The sequence below is a fragment of the Plecotus auritus genome, assembly GCF_963455305.1.
Source record: "Plecotus auritus genome assembly, chromosome: 7".
Lineage (NCBI taxonomy): Eukaryota > Metazoa > Chordata > Mammalia > Chiroptera > Vespertilionidae > Plecotus > Plecotus auritus.
In genome coordinates this window covers 82,356,988-82,373,451 of record NC_137774.1, presented here as the reverse complement: position 1 = coordinate 82,373,451, position 16,464 = coordinate 82,356,988, and the positions used below count along the sequence as shown (strand labels likewise).

The following is a 16,464-nucleotide window of genomic DNA, read 5'->3' as shown; positions in this document are numbered from 1 at the left end:
CAATTCATGGGGCAGAAGTCCTTTATTCCAGTAATTCTACTGCTAGGAACATATTAAAGCAAATGACTATGATAATGTACAAAATGTTCATTACACTTATTCGTAATGAAATAAAAAAAGTGGGGGTAAAAGAGATCAGTTAAATCTCTATGATCAATAACAACTATTTTAAAAGAACAGTGAATGGTATGAGAAAATGTTCACAATAGGTGAAAAGGGCAGATTATGAAATACTGCATGTAGTGTGACCTCCCCGCAAGCCACCGGGAAAATCTATACTAATAATAGAGGAATATGCAAATTGTCCGGGATGCCATCACAGTAATAGTAATGACCAAACAGCAGGTTGCTTGGGGTGACAAGGCTGGCAGAGGGGTTAGTGAGGGACGACCAAACAACTGAACAGCAGGCTGCGTGGGGCAACCAGGCCGGCAGGGGGGCAGTTGGGGACGACCAGGCCCGTGGTCGGCAAACTGCGGCTCGAGAGCCACATGCGGCTCTTTGGCCCCTTGAGTGTGGCTCTTCCACAGAATACCATAGCCTGGGCGAGTCTATTTTGAAGAAGTGGCGTTAGAAGAAGTTTAAGTTTAAAAAATTTGGCTCTCAAAAGAAATTTCAATCGTTGTACTGTTGATATTTGGCTCTGTTGACTAATGAGTTTGCCGACCACTGGACCAGGCCAGCAGGGGAGGGCAGTTGGGAAGACCAGGCCTGCAGGGGAGGGCAGTTGCGGGCAACCAGGCTGGCAGGGGAGGGCAGTTGGGGGCGATTGGGCCGGCAGGGGAGCAGTAAGGCATCAATCAGGCTGGCAGGGGAGTGGTTAGGGGGCGATCAGGCTGGCAGGCAGAAGTGGTTAGGGGCAATCAGGCAGGCATGTGAGTGGTTAGGAGCCAGCAGTCCCGGATTTTGAGAGTGATATCCTACTTCGGGCCTAAACCGGCAGCTGAACATCCCCCAAGGGGTCCCAGATTGGAGAGGGTGCAGGCCGGGCTGAGGGACACCCACCATCCCCATGCATGAATTTTGTGCACTGGGCCTCTAATATATATCTATATATACACACACACACACACACAAAGAAAAAAGCATTTATCAAAATGCTAGTAAGTTTTTTTTTTTTGGTTGTTTTTTTTTTTGCTAGTAAGTTTTTTGAATACTAGGAATGTGGCCATTTAAAATGCCTTTTAAAAATCCTTTCCTATAGTCTCCAAATTTTCTCTAGTGTACATGTATTATTTTTATAACAGTAAAAAAGTTAAAATAGTAACTTAGTCAACTCAGATTCAAGTTTTATTCTGAGTGGCTGAGTTTCACTCTTAAATCTAAATAATGAGAATGAAAAATAATTCTGTTTTCAAGGCAAAGCCTCTAGACTAAAAGTTCCATGAAGACAAAAAGCATATGATTTGTCCACTTCAGTACCAAGACCCTCTAACTCAGTATATAACACCAAGCACCATGTATCTATGTCTACTATACCATTTTTAAATGTCTTGAACAATTTGAGAGTAATCTGGTATCCACATAAAAATGACCAATATATAATCTTAAGTGCCAATAATCTTTATTTTTTACTGTGCCTCAGGCATGAAACAGCTCTGGCCACCAAGACAGGCATCAAGCTAGGATGAACTAAGGACTGTATGTCTGCTTTGCCCCTGATTGATATAAGAGCAACACCACCAATCAGGTGTCTCCTTGCGCATTGCTAGGGGGTGCCATATATAATCTTTTAACACAATAGTAAGTGAAAAGATCAAGGGCTTTGAAGACATATAACTGAGCCTGAATCCCAGTGACACCATTTCCAAGCTATGTTATATTGGCAAGTAACTTAATCTCGCTAAACCTTCTTTTCTTCATACTTAAAATAGTGATTTTTATAGGATTTCTATCAGCACAGAGCCAGTTGCATAGAAGGTGTTCAATATACAGTAGCTATTGTGACTATCATAGGCTGTTACCATCTACATAGCAGACATCCTTAATGTAGGACAAAAGTAAAGACAGCAGGACGTCCAGGCGTTCGGCGACCGGATGTGCCATCTGATTGAGCCTTACAGGGTCAGCCTTTGTTTCATTTTCAGGTACTTCGTCTTCATCCTTTAAAGATAATGTAAAAGTTGACATTTAAAAATTCAGGAAAAGTAGTTTAGTGAGAAAACTGTTAGAGGTGATTATTTCCTTTAAAAGATAAAACAAAGAAAATACATATATACCATTCCAGGCAGGGGCTCTCAACCAGAGGTATAAATCAGAACCAATCGTGAAATTCAAAATAAAAGCACAGGTTCAGAGCTCAGCCTCTAATTTTCATCTAGAAGACCCTTGTAGGGGGTGACCATGCAAACATCATAGATGCTCCCACCTCCTGGCACCCACTAGGTCCTTCCCCTCTGCCCTTTTCTGCTTCCTCACACCCTTGTCCAAGGACACCCGAATCCCCATCTCAGGCTCTCCTCCCAGTGAACCCAACTTAAGGCATTTTCCCAGGTAGAGAAAAACTAAATTAAGGTATACAACTTATAAAATATAAAAATTAAATTGGGCCCTGGCCGGTTTGGCTCAGTGGATAGAGCGTCGGCTTGAGGAATGAAGGGTCCCGGGTTCGATTCCGGTCAGGGGCATGTGCCTGGGTTGCGGGCACATCCCCAGTGGGAGGCGTGCAGGAGGCAGCTGATCGGTGTCTCTCTCTCATTGATGTTTCTGACTTTCTGTCCCTCTCCCTTCCTCTCTGTAAAAGATCAGTAAAATATATTAAAAAAAAAAATTAAATTGGTATGCTCTTCTATTTTTCACTCCCTCATCAATAATAATGTGGTCACAAAAACAAACATAAACAGAATGAAAGAGAAGCATGCTTTCCCAAACCCAAATTAAAACCTTGGAAATAAACCAACATGTTTTGGTAAGCAACATGGAACCAAACTACTTCATTTCAGAAATCACTTCCAAAAAATAAAAATATCACTTTCAAGTTTGAACTACTATTTTAATAAACTAAAGCCTTGAAGGAGATGGTATGCCATTAGCTGTCTCTTCCCTCCCTCTGGACTTATATAGCCAGGTCTGACTGCTTTTACTAATAAATGCTGACCATATTAAATAGTCCTTCTGTGGCATCTGTTCCACTACCAGTTTGAGCTGCTATTTCCTCAGCATCTTCAATATCCTGCCGAGATGCATTCACCTACATTATAACAAAGAAAAAAAGAAAACATTTAAAATACATTATTCGGGAACTGAAAATTCATTTGATATATATACCTTAAAGGTGTCCAGATTAGCACTGTAACTCATTACATAATTAAGGTGCAAACCTAAAATTGGTTTGGGTCATGAAGGAAATTACAAGATCATAAATCAAGCTCCTTTTAGCATATACTTATATAACAGTTCATGCTGATTTTATATAAGTATATGCTAAAAGTCTAAATTTGGATAGCTTTACAAACTCAATATCTATTCCAACTCGTACTATACACAAGATACTCACATACATGTTGTATATATATGAGAAGCATATCATCAGCTTACTGAGCAGAAAAACGATGAAATGCAAGTTAAATTTGAACTATGAATATTCATTTTGTTATGTAACCCTTCAAATATCTTTTTAAAATATCATTCAAATCATGCCTTTATTACTATCTAAATATGACCATCTTCCTAATGCACTCTAAAAATGTTCCATAAGTACAGACCAGATAAGACTTTAAAAAGATTATGGATGCAGTTGGGCAGAGGTTAACTCTAAGTGAGCACTGGGGAAGCCTGCCTAACATCCAGCACTTGCTAGACTTGCCTCATTACAGCCTTCTTTTCCCCTGCAGGATCAATGTTCTCCAACTCATCTCTTCACTCCACAAACCTCAAGTCTCCCCAACACTAACACTTGCCTCTCTCCCCTGCCTCATCCTGTCTTTACACCACAAACCCCACCGAGATCTCTTAACAACTTCACTTCCTAACCATCCAGATTCTCTAAAATGCAGAGAATCCACTTGGACAAAGCAACAGATTATCCCTCACTCACCAAATCCAAGGACTTTAGCCTTCCTTATTCTCCTTTAAAATGTCAGCTATATTTCATGCTGTTGACCAAACCCTTCCTTCTTCCAAATCCTCCCCACATATCCACACTCTTGGTTTTCCTCCCACTTCCAATCATACTTCCTCTCTCCTATCCTAAATTGCATCATTCTACAGGTTTGTACTCAATCCCCTACCTGCAGCTACAGCTGCTTGGTGAGTATTCACCTGCCAGCTTCCCACCTGCATACCTCAATCCATCCAAAATGGAACTCATCATCTTCAAACTTCCTTATGACTTTTCTTACTATTATTAATGTCAACACCAAGATTCTATTCCACAGTGAGCTACCTTTGAAGGATTCTTTTCTTTAATCCCTATTTCTCCACTTCCTACTCAGTCTAGAGGACCAGGTCACCTTTCTTCCACAATGTCAAGAGAATCCACTTTTGAGAAACCAAGATGGCGGCATAGGTAAACACCTAAACTGCTGCCTCGCACAACAATTTCAAAACTACAACTAAAAGACAAAACGTCTATCACCCAGAACCACAGGAAAGCTGGCTGAGTGGAAGTTCTACAACTAGAAGGAAAGAGAAGAAGAGCATTGAGACATGCACAAGCGCTGAAAAGCTGAGGTATGGAGGCACACGAATCGGGCTGGCAGCAGGTGTCTGGGTGTGCTGCTTCTTTCAACCCAAAGGGAGACAAGCTCCCGATTACTCTGAACTCCAGTTTTTGGGGAGACGCTGGGGACCCAAACTCCTACGGGAAGAAGCTGGACTGTCTGCCATCGGGTCGGAAAGTGAGGGTGACTTTCTTGCAGAAGTGCGCCCAGCAATCATTGTTTACTCCGCTGGGGCGCGGGGACTTGGAAAGGCAAAAACGCAGAGCCGGCTGACTGGCAGCCATCGCTGTTTGCCACGCCCTAGCCTAGTGACTCCCTGAGACCCCACCCCGCACAATCTACAAACGCACCCAAGCTACATGCAGTGGCTTTTGCATATAAATGGCCTGCCCTATCACAGCTTAACCTAATAAACTGCAGCTCTGGTCAGACAGCTCCAAAACCTCCAAACCCCAAGCAAAGAGGAGAAAACTGTAGTTCTCGCTGTAGCTCCTGCTGGGTGGCCTCAGACAGTAGCTGACCTGCACTCCATTGGAGATCCAGAAGATAGTGTATCTAGTGGTCAGTGTGAGACGACACCAGATTTCAACTACTCACATCCATAAGTGACACATTCAAGAGGCAGACTCAGTGAGCACCAAAGCCCCACTGAAGCAAGTCCTGCCCCCTAAGCGTGTCTCCAGCGCAGCAGTTCTTCCATTATAGACACAGCGGGTCCTCACAGCCAATTGGCCTGGAGGTAATTTCCTCCCAGTGACACCAACAACAATCAAGACTTAACTACAACAAGGCTGTACACACAGTCCAAAAAGGGGTGCACCAAGAGTGTACACCTCAGGTAACTGGGAGGCTGACCCACTGGCCCATATATGACACCCAGCACACAAAGCCACCCTACCAACTCAGGGAAGCAGCAAAAATGCGGAGACAAAGAAACAGATCACAAACGAAAGAAATGGAGGAAAACAAACAACTGGATATAGAGTTCAAAACCACGGTTATAAGGTTTTTCAAGAATTTCCTAGAAAAGGCTGATAAATTCAATGAGACCCTTGAGGATATGAAAAAGGATCAACTAGAAATTAAACATACACTGACTGAAATAAAAAATATTATACAGAGACCCAACAGCAGACTAGAGGAATGCAAGAATCAAGTCAAAGATTTGAAATACAAAGAAGTAAAAAACACTCAACCGGAAAAGCAAAAAGAAAAAAGAATCTAAAAATATGAAGATAGTGTAAGAAGCCTCTGGGACAACTTCAAGCATACCAACATCAGAATTATGGGGGTGCCAGAAGAAGAGAGAGAGCAAGACACTGAAACCCTATTTGAAGAAATAATGACAGAAAACTTCCCCCACCTGGTGAAAGAAATAGACTTACAAGTCCAGGAAGCGCACAGAACCCCAAACAAAAGGAATCCAAAGAGGACCACACCAAGACACATCATAATTAAAATGCCAAGGGCAAAAGATAAAGAGAGAATATTAAAAGCAGCAAGAGAAAAACAGTTAATTACCTACAAGGGAGCACCCATTCGATTGTCAGCTGATTTCTCAACAGAAGCTATGCAGGCCAGACGGGAGTGGCAAGAAATATTCAAAGTGATGAATAGCAAGAACCTACAACCAAGATTACTCTACCCAGCAAAGCTATCATTCAGAATTGAATGTCAGATAAAGAGCTTCACAGACAAGAAAAAGCTTAAGAAGTTCATCACCACCAAACCAGTATTATATGAAATGCTGAAAGGTATTCTTTAAGAAGAGGAAGAAGAAGAAAAAAGTAAAGATAAAAATTATGAACAAATACATATCAACAAGTGAATCTAAAAATCAAGTGAATTAAAAATCTGAGGAACAGAATAAACTGGTGAATATAATAGAATCAGGGGCATAGAATGGGAGTGGATTGATAATTCTCAGGGGGAAAGTGGTGTGGGGGGTACGGGAAGAGACCGGACAAAAATCTTACACCTATGGATGAGGACAGTGGGAGGGAGGTAAGGGCAGAGGGTGGGGTGGTAACCAGGTGGAGGAGAGCTATGGGGGGAAAAAGGAGAAACAATTGTAATAATCTGAACAATAAATATTAAATTAAAAAAAAAAAAAGAGAATCCACTTTCTTTCATTCCTATTGCACCTTATTGCAGGCCTCTTTAAATGCTTTCCTGACTCATGATTAAATCAGATTTCCCAGGTCATAGCAATGTGTGTGTTTCATTCATAACATTTACCTCAACTACATTTTTATATTGGTGTAACTGTCTAATTAATGCCATGTGCCCCAACCATGAGAGATGGGACTGTCTATAACCCCCAGCACTTCGATGAATTTCAAGAAATGTACAAATAAATGAATCAAAAGTGGAACTATGGATTCTTTTCCATTGGTGCTACTACTGTTTACATATTATGATTATAACAAATATATTTAATAAAGAAAAATCAAGGAGAAAACATATTATTAAATACTTACATCCAATTTGAGTAGCTTTTCAATGACAAGCTCCAGAATTTCATGCCTCAAGGTTGGAAAATATACACTAATTCTTAGTAAGTTATGAACGTAACATTCCTAAAATATGAAAAAATAAACATTTCAACAGAGAATGTTTCAGTTATGTAAGAAAAGCATCTTTACACAATCTTTATTTCCAATTACTGAAATAGAAAAAATAGATCATCTAGTAACATAGAAACTATACTGTTTATATATTCAGTGTCTGCCTGTATATAGCGGTAGCCTGTTGCCATGTCAATATGTAGTTCGGTATAATTAATCAAATTACCACCAATAAAATTAATTTGTAATTTACATACTTCTACAGTATTATTAAAATAGGTTTTTTGATATATATATATAGTTCATAATACAATTCACCCACTTAAAGTGTACAGTTCAAAGGTTTTTAGTATATTCAGAATTGCGCAACCATCACCATAATCAATTGTAGACCATTTTCATCACCCTAAAAAGAAACCCTGTTATCTTTTAGTCAAGTACCTCTCCCCAGCCCTTGGTAACCACTAGTCTACTTTCTGTCTCTATGAATTTACCTATTCTAGACATTCTTGTATTCCTAGAATACATTTCACTTGGTCATGGTGCACAATTCTTTTTATCTTTTGCTAGATTCAGGTTCTAATTACTTTGTTGAGAACTTCTGCACCTATGTTCATAAGAGATACAGAATTTATAATATTCCTCTTAAAGCAGACTATCACAAACATTAGCAAAATTTACCAACTCCTTATTTAATGCTTGTAATAACTTACTTAGGAAAAAGTAATGTATGCTTAGAAAGGAACCTCTATTAGTTATTGTAAACAACACAGATGACCTAAAACTTGGAAAGGAAGAGGTTAAACTTAAAACAGAATTCACCTAATAGAAGGCTCTGTCTTCATGTTCAAATAAGGTGTATTTCCATTGATAATATATGACCTATTACCTTCTAGTAATTTTTATCTGTAAAATCATTAAGCCTATTCAGATATTTTTGAAATGGGCCCCTGAGATGCACATAGGAATCAAAGTGGCACTGGGGATACTCAGTCACTTGCTAAGAAAGAAATTTGAGTCAAATTCTTAGATCTAACAGCATCTAAAACCAAATCACATAAAACAATTTTTCCATTATTTCCCCCATGAAAATATTTCTTACCAATGTTCTCTCTGATTTTTGAACAAATGGAAATTTTTCTACCAGTATTGGCATTAGAAACCATGGTGTCCTATTAAAAAAAAACAACCAATCCATGTTAGTGCTGTCTTGGAAGGGAGCATTTCCATTGTAAACACAAATGTGGATACATGAGGCAAACAGTAACGCCTACCTCAAGCAATTAGAACATAAAATTAATGCATGCCTTCACAGAAAATCTGTAAATATGGGAAAATAAGCTTCTATAACCTTTGATATCAACAGCATATTAAAGGGGAATTCATTTTTTTTACAAAAGCAAATTATCAACTTAGACTTTTTAAAAGTTAGCAAATAAACTTAGGGGGAACTTGAAGTCCACCCCTCCAAAAGAAACCCACACAACTTAAAAGCTTTCTTAGAACTGCAATTTTTATTCAAATGGCATGACACAAAAACAGAGAGGTCGCTCACTGAAAATTTTTGGATATCTTACCTGTTGAAAATAAAAGCAAAATTCCAACCATTATACATAACTTGGAGGAGGAATTTGCATGCAAGTTTTTAAAAATAAAGACAGTGAATAAAGAACTAAAATGCCATTTTTTTTTTTGTTAGAATGTGATGTTATAGCAACAGGATACAAAAAACATGCAGCACACAACTTGAATTTTGCTTCTATAAACAAGTTTTAGTTTCCTACTAATTGATTGCAATTTTCTTGATTCAAAATAAGTAACCAAAGTATACTCACGATGGGACATATCTTGCTATTATTTGCAAGGCTCTGTGACAAGTGTCAAAATTTGCAGGAAGATCTACAAGACAAAAAATGAGAGCATGATCATCAAAGTAAAATTGAAAACTGAAAAATTATGTACTGGAAACTAAAAGCACCTGTAACCAAAACTGAATCATTTATCAGCAAAATAATAATTTCAATATTTTTCTCCATAGCCAACTATCAATGAAGAATAAGTGGACTAATTATGTAACTAATGCATTAAGGGCAATTAATTGCATGTTAGTGCTCAATATAAAGCAAAGGTTCCATTAAGATTGCTATTAAACTTTATCATTCAACATGCATTCTCTAAGACACAGCATTTATTTTTTGCTTTAATACACTTTATACTTACTATCATCTTCGTCATCAGAATCGGAAACATCTACGTCACCTTCCTTAATGACCACTCGGGCTTTTGAAGGAAAAACAAAATATGTTATTCTCCTGTCATTGATCTATACGAAAAAGTGATTTTTTTCCATGATCTAAACTAGCATAATGATTAAATTTATAATCTGGAGAAAAAAAAGTCAAGTAACTTTATAGTTTTTAAACAACTAAAAATTCCTAAGTTCTAAGACTTCGCCAGAAGTTCACTAAAGTAAATTACAACTCATAAAAATCACAGCGACAAACAAACCTAAACATTTCTGCAGTATAGGGAACAGAGATGTACCAGAACTGCTGCCAACATGTGTTCTGGAATCGTCAATGGTGGCACGATCTCCAAAGTGTTATTTGGAAGGTAGTATTTTAATAGAGATATTTAAAAAGTGAAAAACCAAAGCAAGCAAAGAAGAACCACTTACGAGGTACAAAATGAGAAGCAATCATGCTGAGACATGGTCTAAGGAACACAGTCTGTGCTGATACAAGATTACCAAGAAAAGCCAAATACTCCTCCACCACTGTCTGACTTCTATTCAACCACTGCAATCTCTAGAGACAGGAGGAAGAGAAAGACAAAAGAAACATTTCACTGATGCAATAAATAATATTTCAAAGTACTGAATTACATACTAGTCAGTGAAATAAATGGTGAACTTACCAAGAGAATATTGATAAGCTGCTCAAAGTCTTTGGTCAAGTACATGATAGAAGAGCGGAATTCTAACAGCCAGTTAATGATCTGGTCATCCTTAAGTTAAACAAAAAAAATACTTTCAAAATCATAAATCCTCTAAAATATCAGAGAAGATGATATCTACCTTACACCAATCACCTATCAATAATAATTACATTAGAAAAAGTCACAAACTTGAATTTAAGCCAAAATCGAGATGAAAATTTCTTAGTTTGTATCAAACTGGAAAAAGATGTTACAATCAATTTTCTAATTTTAGAAAAAAATTTTGTAGTAACTTTTACATAGGGAGGGAGGAAATTAAATGTAATACTTTCTTCTCATCACTTTTGTTTGCCCTAAAAAGGTTGAAAACCCCTCAAACTTTGCTACCTGGGACTTGCAGATTTAAATATTCAAATATTGTAAGACCACAAGGACCTCTATCTCCTCTATATTCATGCTGACATGAAAGCATATTGGTAATATTGAGTCTAAGCTGATTAACTAGAGTCATCAATAAATATAAAATTTTCTCAACCAAATCTGACATTGGATTTAAATGTATCAAGGTATGTTACATGTTGCCCTGACCAGTTTGGCTCGGTGGATAGAGCGTCAGCCTATGGACTCAAGGGTCCCGGGTTCGATTCCGGTCAAGGGCATGTGCCTTGGTTGCGAGCACATACCCAGTGGGGGGTGTGCAGGAGGCAGCTGATCAATGTTTCTCTCTCATCGATGTTTCTAACTCTCTCTCCCTCTCCCTTCCTCTCTGTGAAAAATTAATAAAATATATTTTAAAAAAAAGATATGTTATATGTTAATGATGATTCCACTACTCCATGAAATATTTTTCAGGCAATAAAATTATTGTTCACAACTCTTAATGACATGGAAAAAAACTGCTAAATGAAAAGAGAGATCTTTGACAAGTCTGAAAATTAAATTAAACTTTAACACATGGGTATATTTTAAAAAAAGAAAAGAAAAATAAGCCATGAATAAAATATAGTATCAAGTTACATAAAGTATAGTTTATATTCATGCATATATACAACATACACTAGAAAAAACTAATAGCCCCCATTTTTTAAAGAAAAACGGTTAATGCAGATTAAGACTCAGTAGGGAAAGAGCTCTAATAAACAAAAGCAGTACAGTGTTGTACCTAGAGTGATACACTATTAAAAGACAGGGTTGTGCCGAAACCGGTTTGGCTCAGTGTATAGAGCGTCAGCCTGCGGACTGAAGGGTCCCGGGTTCGATTCTGGTCAAGGGCATGTACCTTAGTTGCAGGCACATCCCCAGTGGGAGGTGTGCAGGAGGCAGCTGATCGATGTTTCTCTCTCATCGATGTTTCTAGCTCTCTATCCCTCTCCCTTCCTCTCTGTAAAATATCAATAAAATATATTAAAAAAAAAAAAAAAAAGACAGGGTTGTGCCCTAACCAGTTTGGCTCAGTGGATAGAGCACTGGCCTGCGGACTGAAGGGTCCCGGGTTCGATTCCAATCAAGGGCATGTACCTTGGTTGCGGGCACATCCCCAGTAGGGGGTGTGCAGGAGGCAGCTGATTGATGTTTCTCTCTCATCGATGTGTATAACTCTCTATCCCTCTCCCTTCCTCTCTGTAAAAATCAATAAAATAAAAAAAAAGACAGGATTGTACCAACAGTTATAGACTATTTTATAGAGAGTATCATTTAGTGAGAACACACCAGGTGCCAGGCATGGTGCTCAATCCCACACATATATATTTTTTCCTAATACTACCAATACTGCAAAAGGATTTACAGTTCAGGAAAAGAGAGATTACTAAGCAACTTGCCCAACCAAGAAGCCAATAAAGACCCAGGTTTAAAGCTGTCTGTCTGGGTCAAAGCTTAAGCTCCACCTACTCTCTCACAATGCCTTGCACCACCTTTTCCTCACCTTTATTCAACCTCTACTGCTTTCTATGTGCTATGTGACAAACTTCAATTAGACTATTTTCTGATGAAACCCCAAAGTAAGCTGCCAGTAAAATAAAGTAAATCACAACTCATTTGCTATATGGTAATTTTATAATGTCCACAACCATGTAGGGTAATATTAATGGTGGCTCACCACCACCTGAGCAAAGACCAGCTGAGTTACTTGCAAATAAAATGAGTTAGCTCTATCCTATCTCTTTCCCATAAAAAAACAAAACAAACAAACAAAAAAACAAAAAACCACGTACAACAAAATTATAAGGATAACACTTAAACTACTCCATTTTTAAAAATAAACCAGTCAGACTTTCGTGCTTTAGTACTGAGATATTATCAGAAGCAAATTACTTGCAACACCCCTCTGAACTAACTTAGACCCAACTGATGTGATTATCCGTATGTCAAGATACCAAGGATGACGCCAAAACCGGTTTGGCTCAGTGGATAGAGCGTCAGCCTGCGGACTGAAGGTTCCCGGGTTCGATTCCGGTCAAGGGAATGTGCCTTGGTTGCGGGCACATCCTCAGTGGGAGGTGTGCAGGAGGCAGCTGATCAATGTTTCTCTCTCATCGATGTTTCTAGCTCTCTATCCCTCTCCCTTCCTCTCTGTGAAATATCAATAAAATATATTTTAAAAAAAAAGAAAAAAAGATACCAAGGATGAGAAATGCTGACATAAAATACAGTGGAATACAGCCTAGATGGTGTGGTCAAGCACTGTCCTATGAACCAGGAGGTCATGGTTCGATTCCCAGTCAGGGTACATGCCCTGGTTGTGGACTCGATTCCCAGCGGTGGTTGTGCAGGAGGCAGCATGATCAATGATCCTCTCTCTTATTGATGTTTCTATCTCTGTCTCCCCCTCTGAAATCAATAAAAATATATATTTTTAAAAATACAGAGGAACACAAAGAAATGGTCCTTTGTACTTTGAAAGAAAACATAGGTCAGGGAAAGCCCTCAGGAAGTGATGCTTCTGCTGTCTTTAAAAAGAGTGTGCTTGGGGGGCTAGATTCCTTACACAGGGAAAAGTATGTTTATAAAAAAACAGAGGTAGTTCAGTATGGCTGGAGGACATGGAGAGCAAGACAATAGATAGATAAACCTGGGGAGCCTGGAGGGGCCAGTTAAACCACTGAAGTCCTTGTAAGACAGATTTTCAATTAGAAAGATCTGCTGGAAGTGTGGGGAATGGACTGAATGAACCACCACGTGCTTAGAGAGAACCAGGGGAAGTTCCATTACAGATGACATTTTAGCTGGACTTCAAAGACTAGGAATTTTGTAAATTACCGTAATATTACAGGTGGTCCCCTACTTATGATAATTTGACTTACAATTTTTTGACTTCCCAATGATGACATATACATTCAGTAGAAACCATACTTCAAATCTTGAACTTTGATCTTTTCCCAGGCTAGTGATATGCGGCATAAAGCTGGGCAACAGTAGCAAGATGATTTTGTCCAATTGCAGGCTGTTGTAAGTATTCTGAGCATGTTTAAGGTAGGCCAGGCCAAGCTAAGGTGTTCGGTGTATTAAATCCATTTTTGACTTAAGGTATTTTCAACTTACAATGGGGCTGAATACCATTATAAGTTGAGGAACACCTGTAATAGTAAACACTAATATTATACTTTGTGCCAGGCACTGTTCTAAGACATTAACATATATTAACTCATTTAATCCTTACAACCACTCCTTTAGTTAGGCATTCCCATTGGTTCCCATGTTATGGATGGGGGACATGGAGGCACAGAAGTGCAGTAATTTGCCTTCAGTCACAAAGCTAGCCAGATACAGAGAACCTCTTGCAGCCAGAGAGAAAAGGCACATAGAAAGGCATAAAGATGAAAAGAAGTATGAAATGAAGTATCTAATGAGATTGAACATTAAAAAAATACGATAGGCCATACAAAGAACTTGGTCCTTTATTCTTCAACTAGAGGCCTGGTGCACAAATTTGTACACATTAGAAGGATATTAATTAGAAGGTGGCCAGCAGGACTGAGTGAGACAGGTCAGACACACCCTGGAGCCAACCTCCTATGGTGCCTCCCCGGCCAGCCACACCTGGGGCGGTGCTGCAGCTTGAAGGGCTGTCTGTGGAGTGAGCAGGGTCCCTCTGGCAGGTGGAGTGGGTCCCTAGGCTTGGCCTGGGTAAACCTGCAGACCGACATCCCCAAGAGGTCCCAGAGTGCAAGAAGGCACTCCGCAAAGTTGCTGTCGCTCAGCAGATCCTGCATTGAGCATCTGCCCCCCTGGTGGTCAGTGCACGTCATACCTACCAGCTGGTTGACTGATCACTTAGCCTTTTATATCCTATACTAGAGGCCTGGTGCACAAAATTCGTGCACTCGGTGGGGGGAGGGAGGATTCCTCAGCCTGGCCTGCACCCTCTCACAGTCCAGGAGCCCTCAGTGGATGTCCAACTGATGACTTAGGGGAGCAGGCCTAAGCCATTAGTCAGGCATCCTTAGCACTGACGCAGAGGCTGGAGAGGCTCCTGACACTGCCACTGCGCTCTCCAGCTGTGAGCCCGGCTTCTGGCTGAGAAGCGCTCCCCCTGTGGGAGCACTTTGACCACCAGGGGGCAGCTCCTATGTTGAGCATCTGCCCCCTGGTGGTCAGTGCGCATCATAGCGACCAGTTGTTCCGCTGTTTGGTCTATTTGCATATTAGCCTTTTATTATATAGGATAATAAAAGCCTCATATGCAAATTGACCAAACAGCGGAACAACCGGTCACTATGATGTGCACTGAGCATCAGGGGGAAGATGCTCAATGCAGGAGCTGCCCCCACCTGCAGGCCCCAGGCCAGCCAAGGCAGGTGCCAGTGCCGGTCACCCCACAGATCGGCCCTGATCTCCGGCCAGGCCTAGGGACCCTACCTGTGCACAAATTTTGTGCACCAGGCCTCTAGTATATACATAAGTATGTACAGTAGAGTAATGACATGTGCTTTGGAGCTCATTTAGGTTGCACTATTGAGGATAAAAAAATTTTAATGGAGGGTGAGATAGAGGAGAATTGGAACCTGAAGACCACTAAAGACATTATTGAAGGAATCTAGACAAGAGAACAACCACAAAACAAGACTCAAAAGATTTTTATCCCCCAAAGGATATGAGGGTGAGAGACCACAAAGCCTGCAAGGTTCCTAGCTCAAGAACCAGGTGAGCCCGGCCAGCTTGGCTCAGTGGTTGAGCGTCGACCTATGAACCAGGAGGTCATGGTTCTATTCCCTGCCACGGCACATTCCCAGGTTCCGGGTTCAATCCCCAGTAGGGGGCATACAGGAGGCAGCCAATAAATAGTTCTCTCTCATCATTGATGTTTTTTATCTCTCTCTCCCTCTCCTTTCATCACTGAAATCAATAAAAATATATTTAAAAACAACAAAAGGTGAGCAATAGGTTACTTAAGTACATAAAGAAGGCTTCAGAAGGAGTAAGTTTGGAAGAGAAACAATGTTAAGTTTGGGGCACATGTAACACTTGTGGGCTGGCAGTTAAGAAATAAGTATAGAGCCCACAAGAGCAATAAGAGCTATACAGACAGTCCTCAGGTTACGTTGGTTTAGACCAGTGGTCAGCAAACTCATTAGTCAACAGAGCTAAACATCAACAGCACAACGATTGAAATTTCTTTTGAGAGCCAAATTTTTTAAACTTAAACTTCTTCTAACGCCACTTCTTCAAAATAGACTCGCCCAGGCCATGGTATTTTGTGGAAGAGCCACACTCAAGGGGCCAAAGAGCTGCGGTTTGCCGACCACTGGACTAGACGTACATCATTTCGTGGTTACATCGCCATCTCCCATTTATTTATAAAAAAAAAGTTCCGTCATTTCGACATATGTACATACGTGCTTTATGTTTTTTATTATTTATTTACCACAAGTAAAGGTCAGGAATTGTTATCTTTTAATTTTTTTTACTGTTTCACTTCATTACTGCTGTGTATATGCTCCATGTGAGTGACGTAGGTGCTTATGTGGGTGGGTTCCGACTTACGGCGAAAATCACGTTACATAGCGCCGTAGGAACGGATCTCCAATGTAACCCGAGGACCTACTGTAGATATAAATTTGGTAGTTACAGGAACAAATAGATTTCAAAGCTATTAAAAGTATAAGGAGATCACACAGGAAGAATCTATACAGTGGGAGAATAATAGAGGTAAGTAGTAGGAAGACATAGAAACTAAAGGAGAGGTTTCAAGGAGTAGGTGGCCAAGTATCAACTACTATAATGAATGAGTATGAGGCTTGAAAAAAACAAAAACAAAACCCAGCCCTGACCGGTTTGGCTCAGTGTATAGAACATCAGCG

At 39.8% G+C, this 16,464-nt stretch overlaps 1 protein-coding gene across 1 annotated transcript in view; it reads right to left on the bottom strand.

The window, feature by feature from the left end:
* Positions 1-16,464, bottom strand: part of RRN3 (RRN3 homolog, RNA polymerase I transcription factor) — a 35,585-nt gene that overhangs the window by 14,180 nt on the left and 4,941 nt on the right. Inside the window, exons 4-11 of the mRNA XM_080678366.1 lie at positions 10,145-10,234; positions 9,906-10,035; positions 9,449-9,508; positions 9,064-9,127; positions 8,331-8,400; positions 7,142-7,240; positions 3,098-3,190; positions 1,965-2,103 (exon numbers count right to left, since the gene is read on the bottom strand). Coding sequence (XP_080534492.1) covers positions 1,965-2,103; positions 3,098-3,190; positions 7,142-7,240; positions 8,331-8,400; positions 9,064-9,127; positions 9,449-9,508; positions 9,906-10,035; positions 10,145-10,234 — 745 coding nt within the window. The remainder of the gene's footprint in view (positions 1-1,964; positions 2,104-3,097; positions 3,191-7,141; positions 7,241-8,330; positions 8,401-9,063; positions 9,128-9,448; positions 9,509-9,905; positions 10,036-10,144; positions 10,235-16,464) is intronic.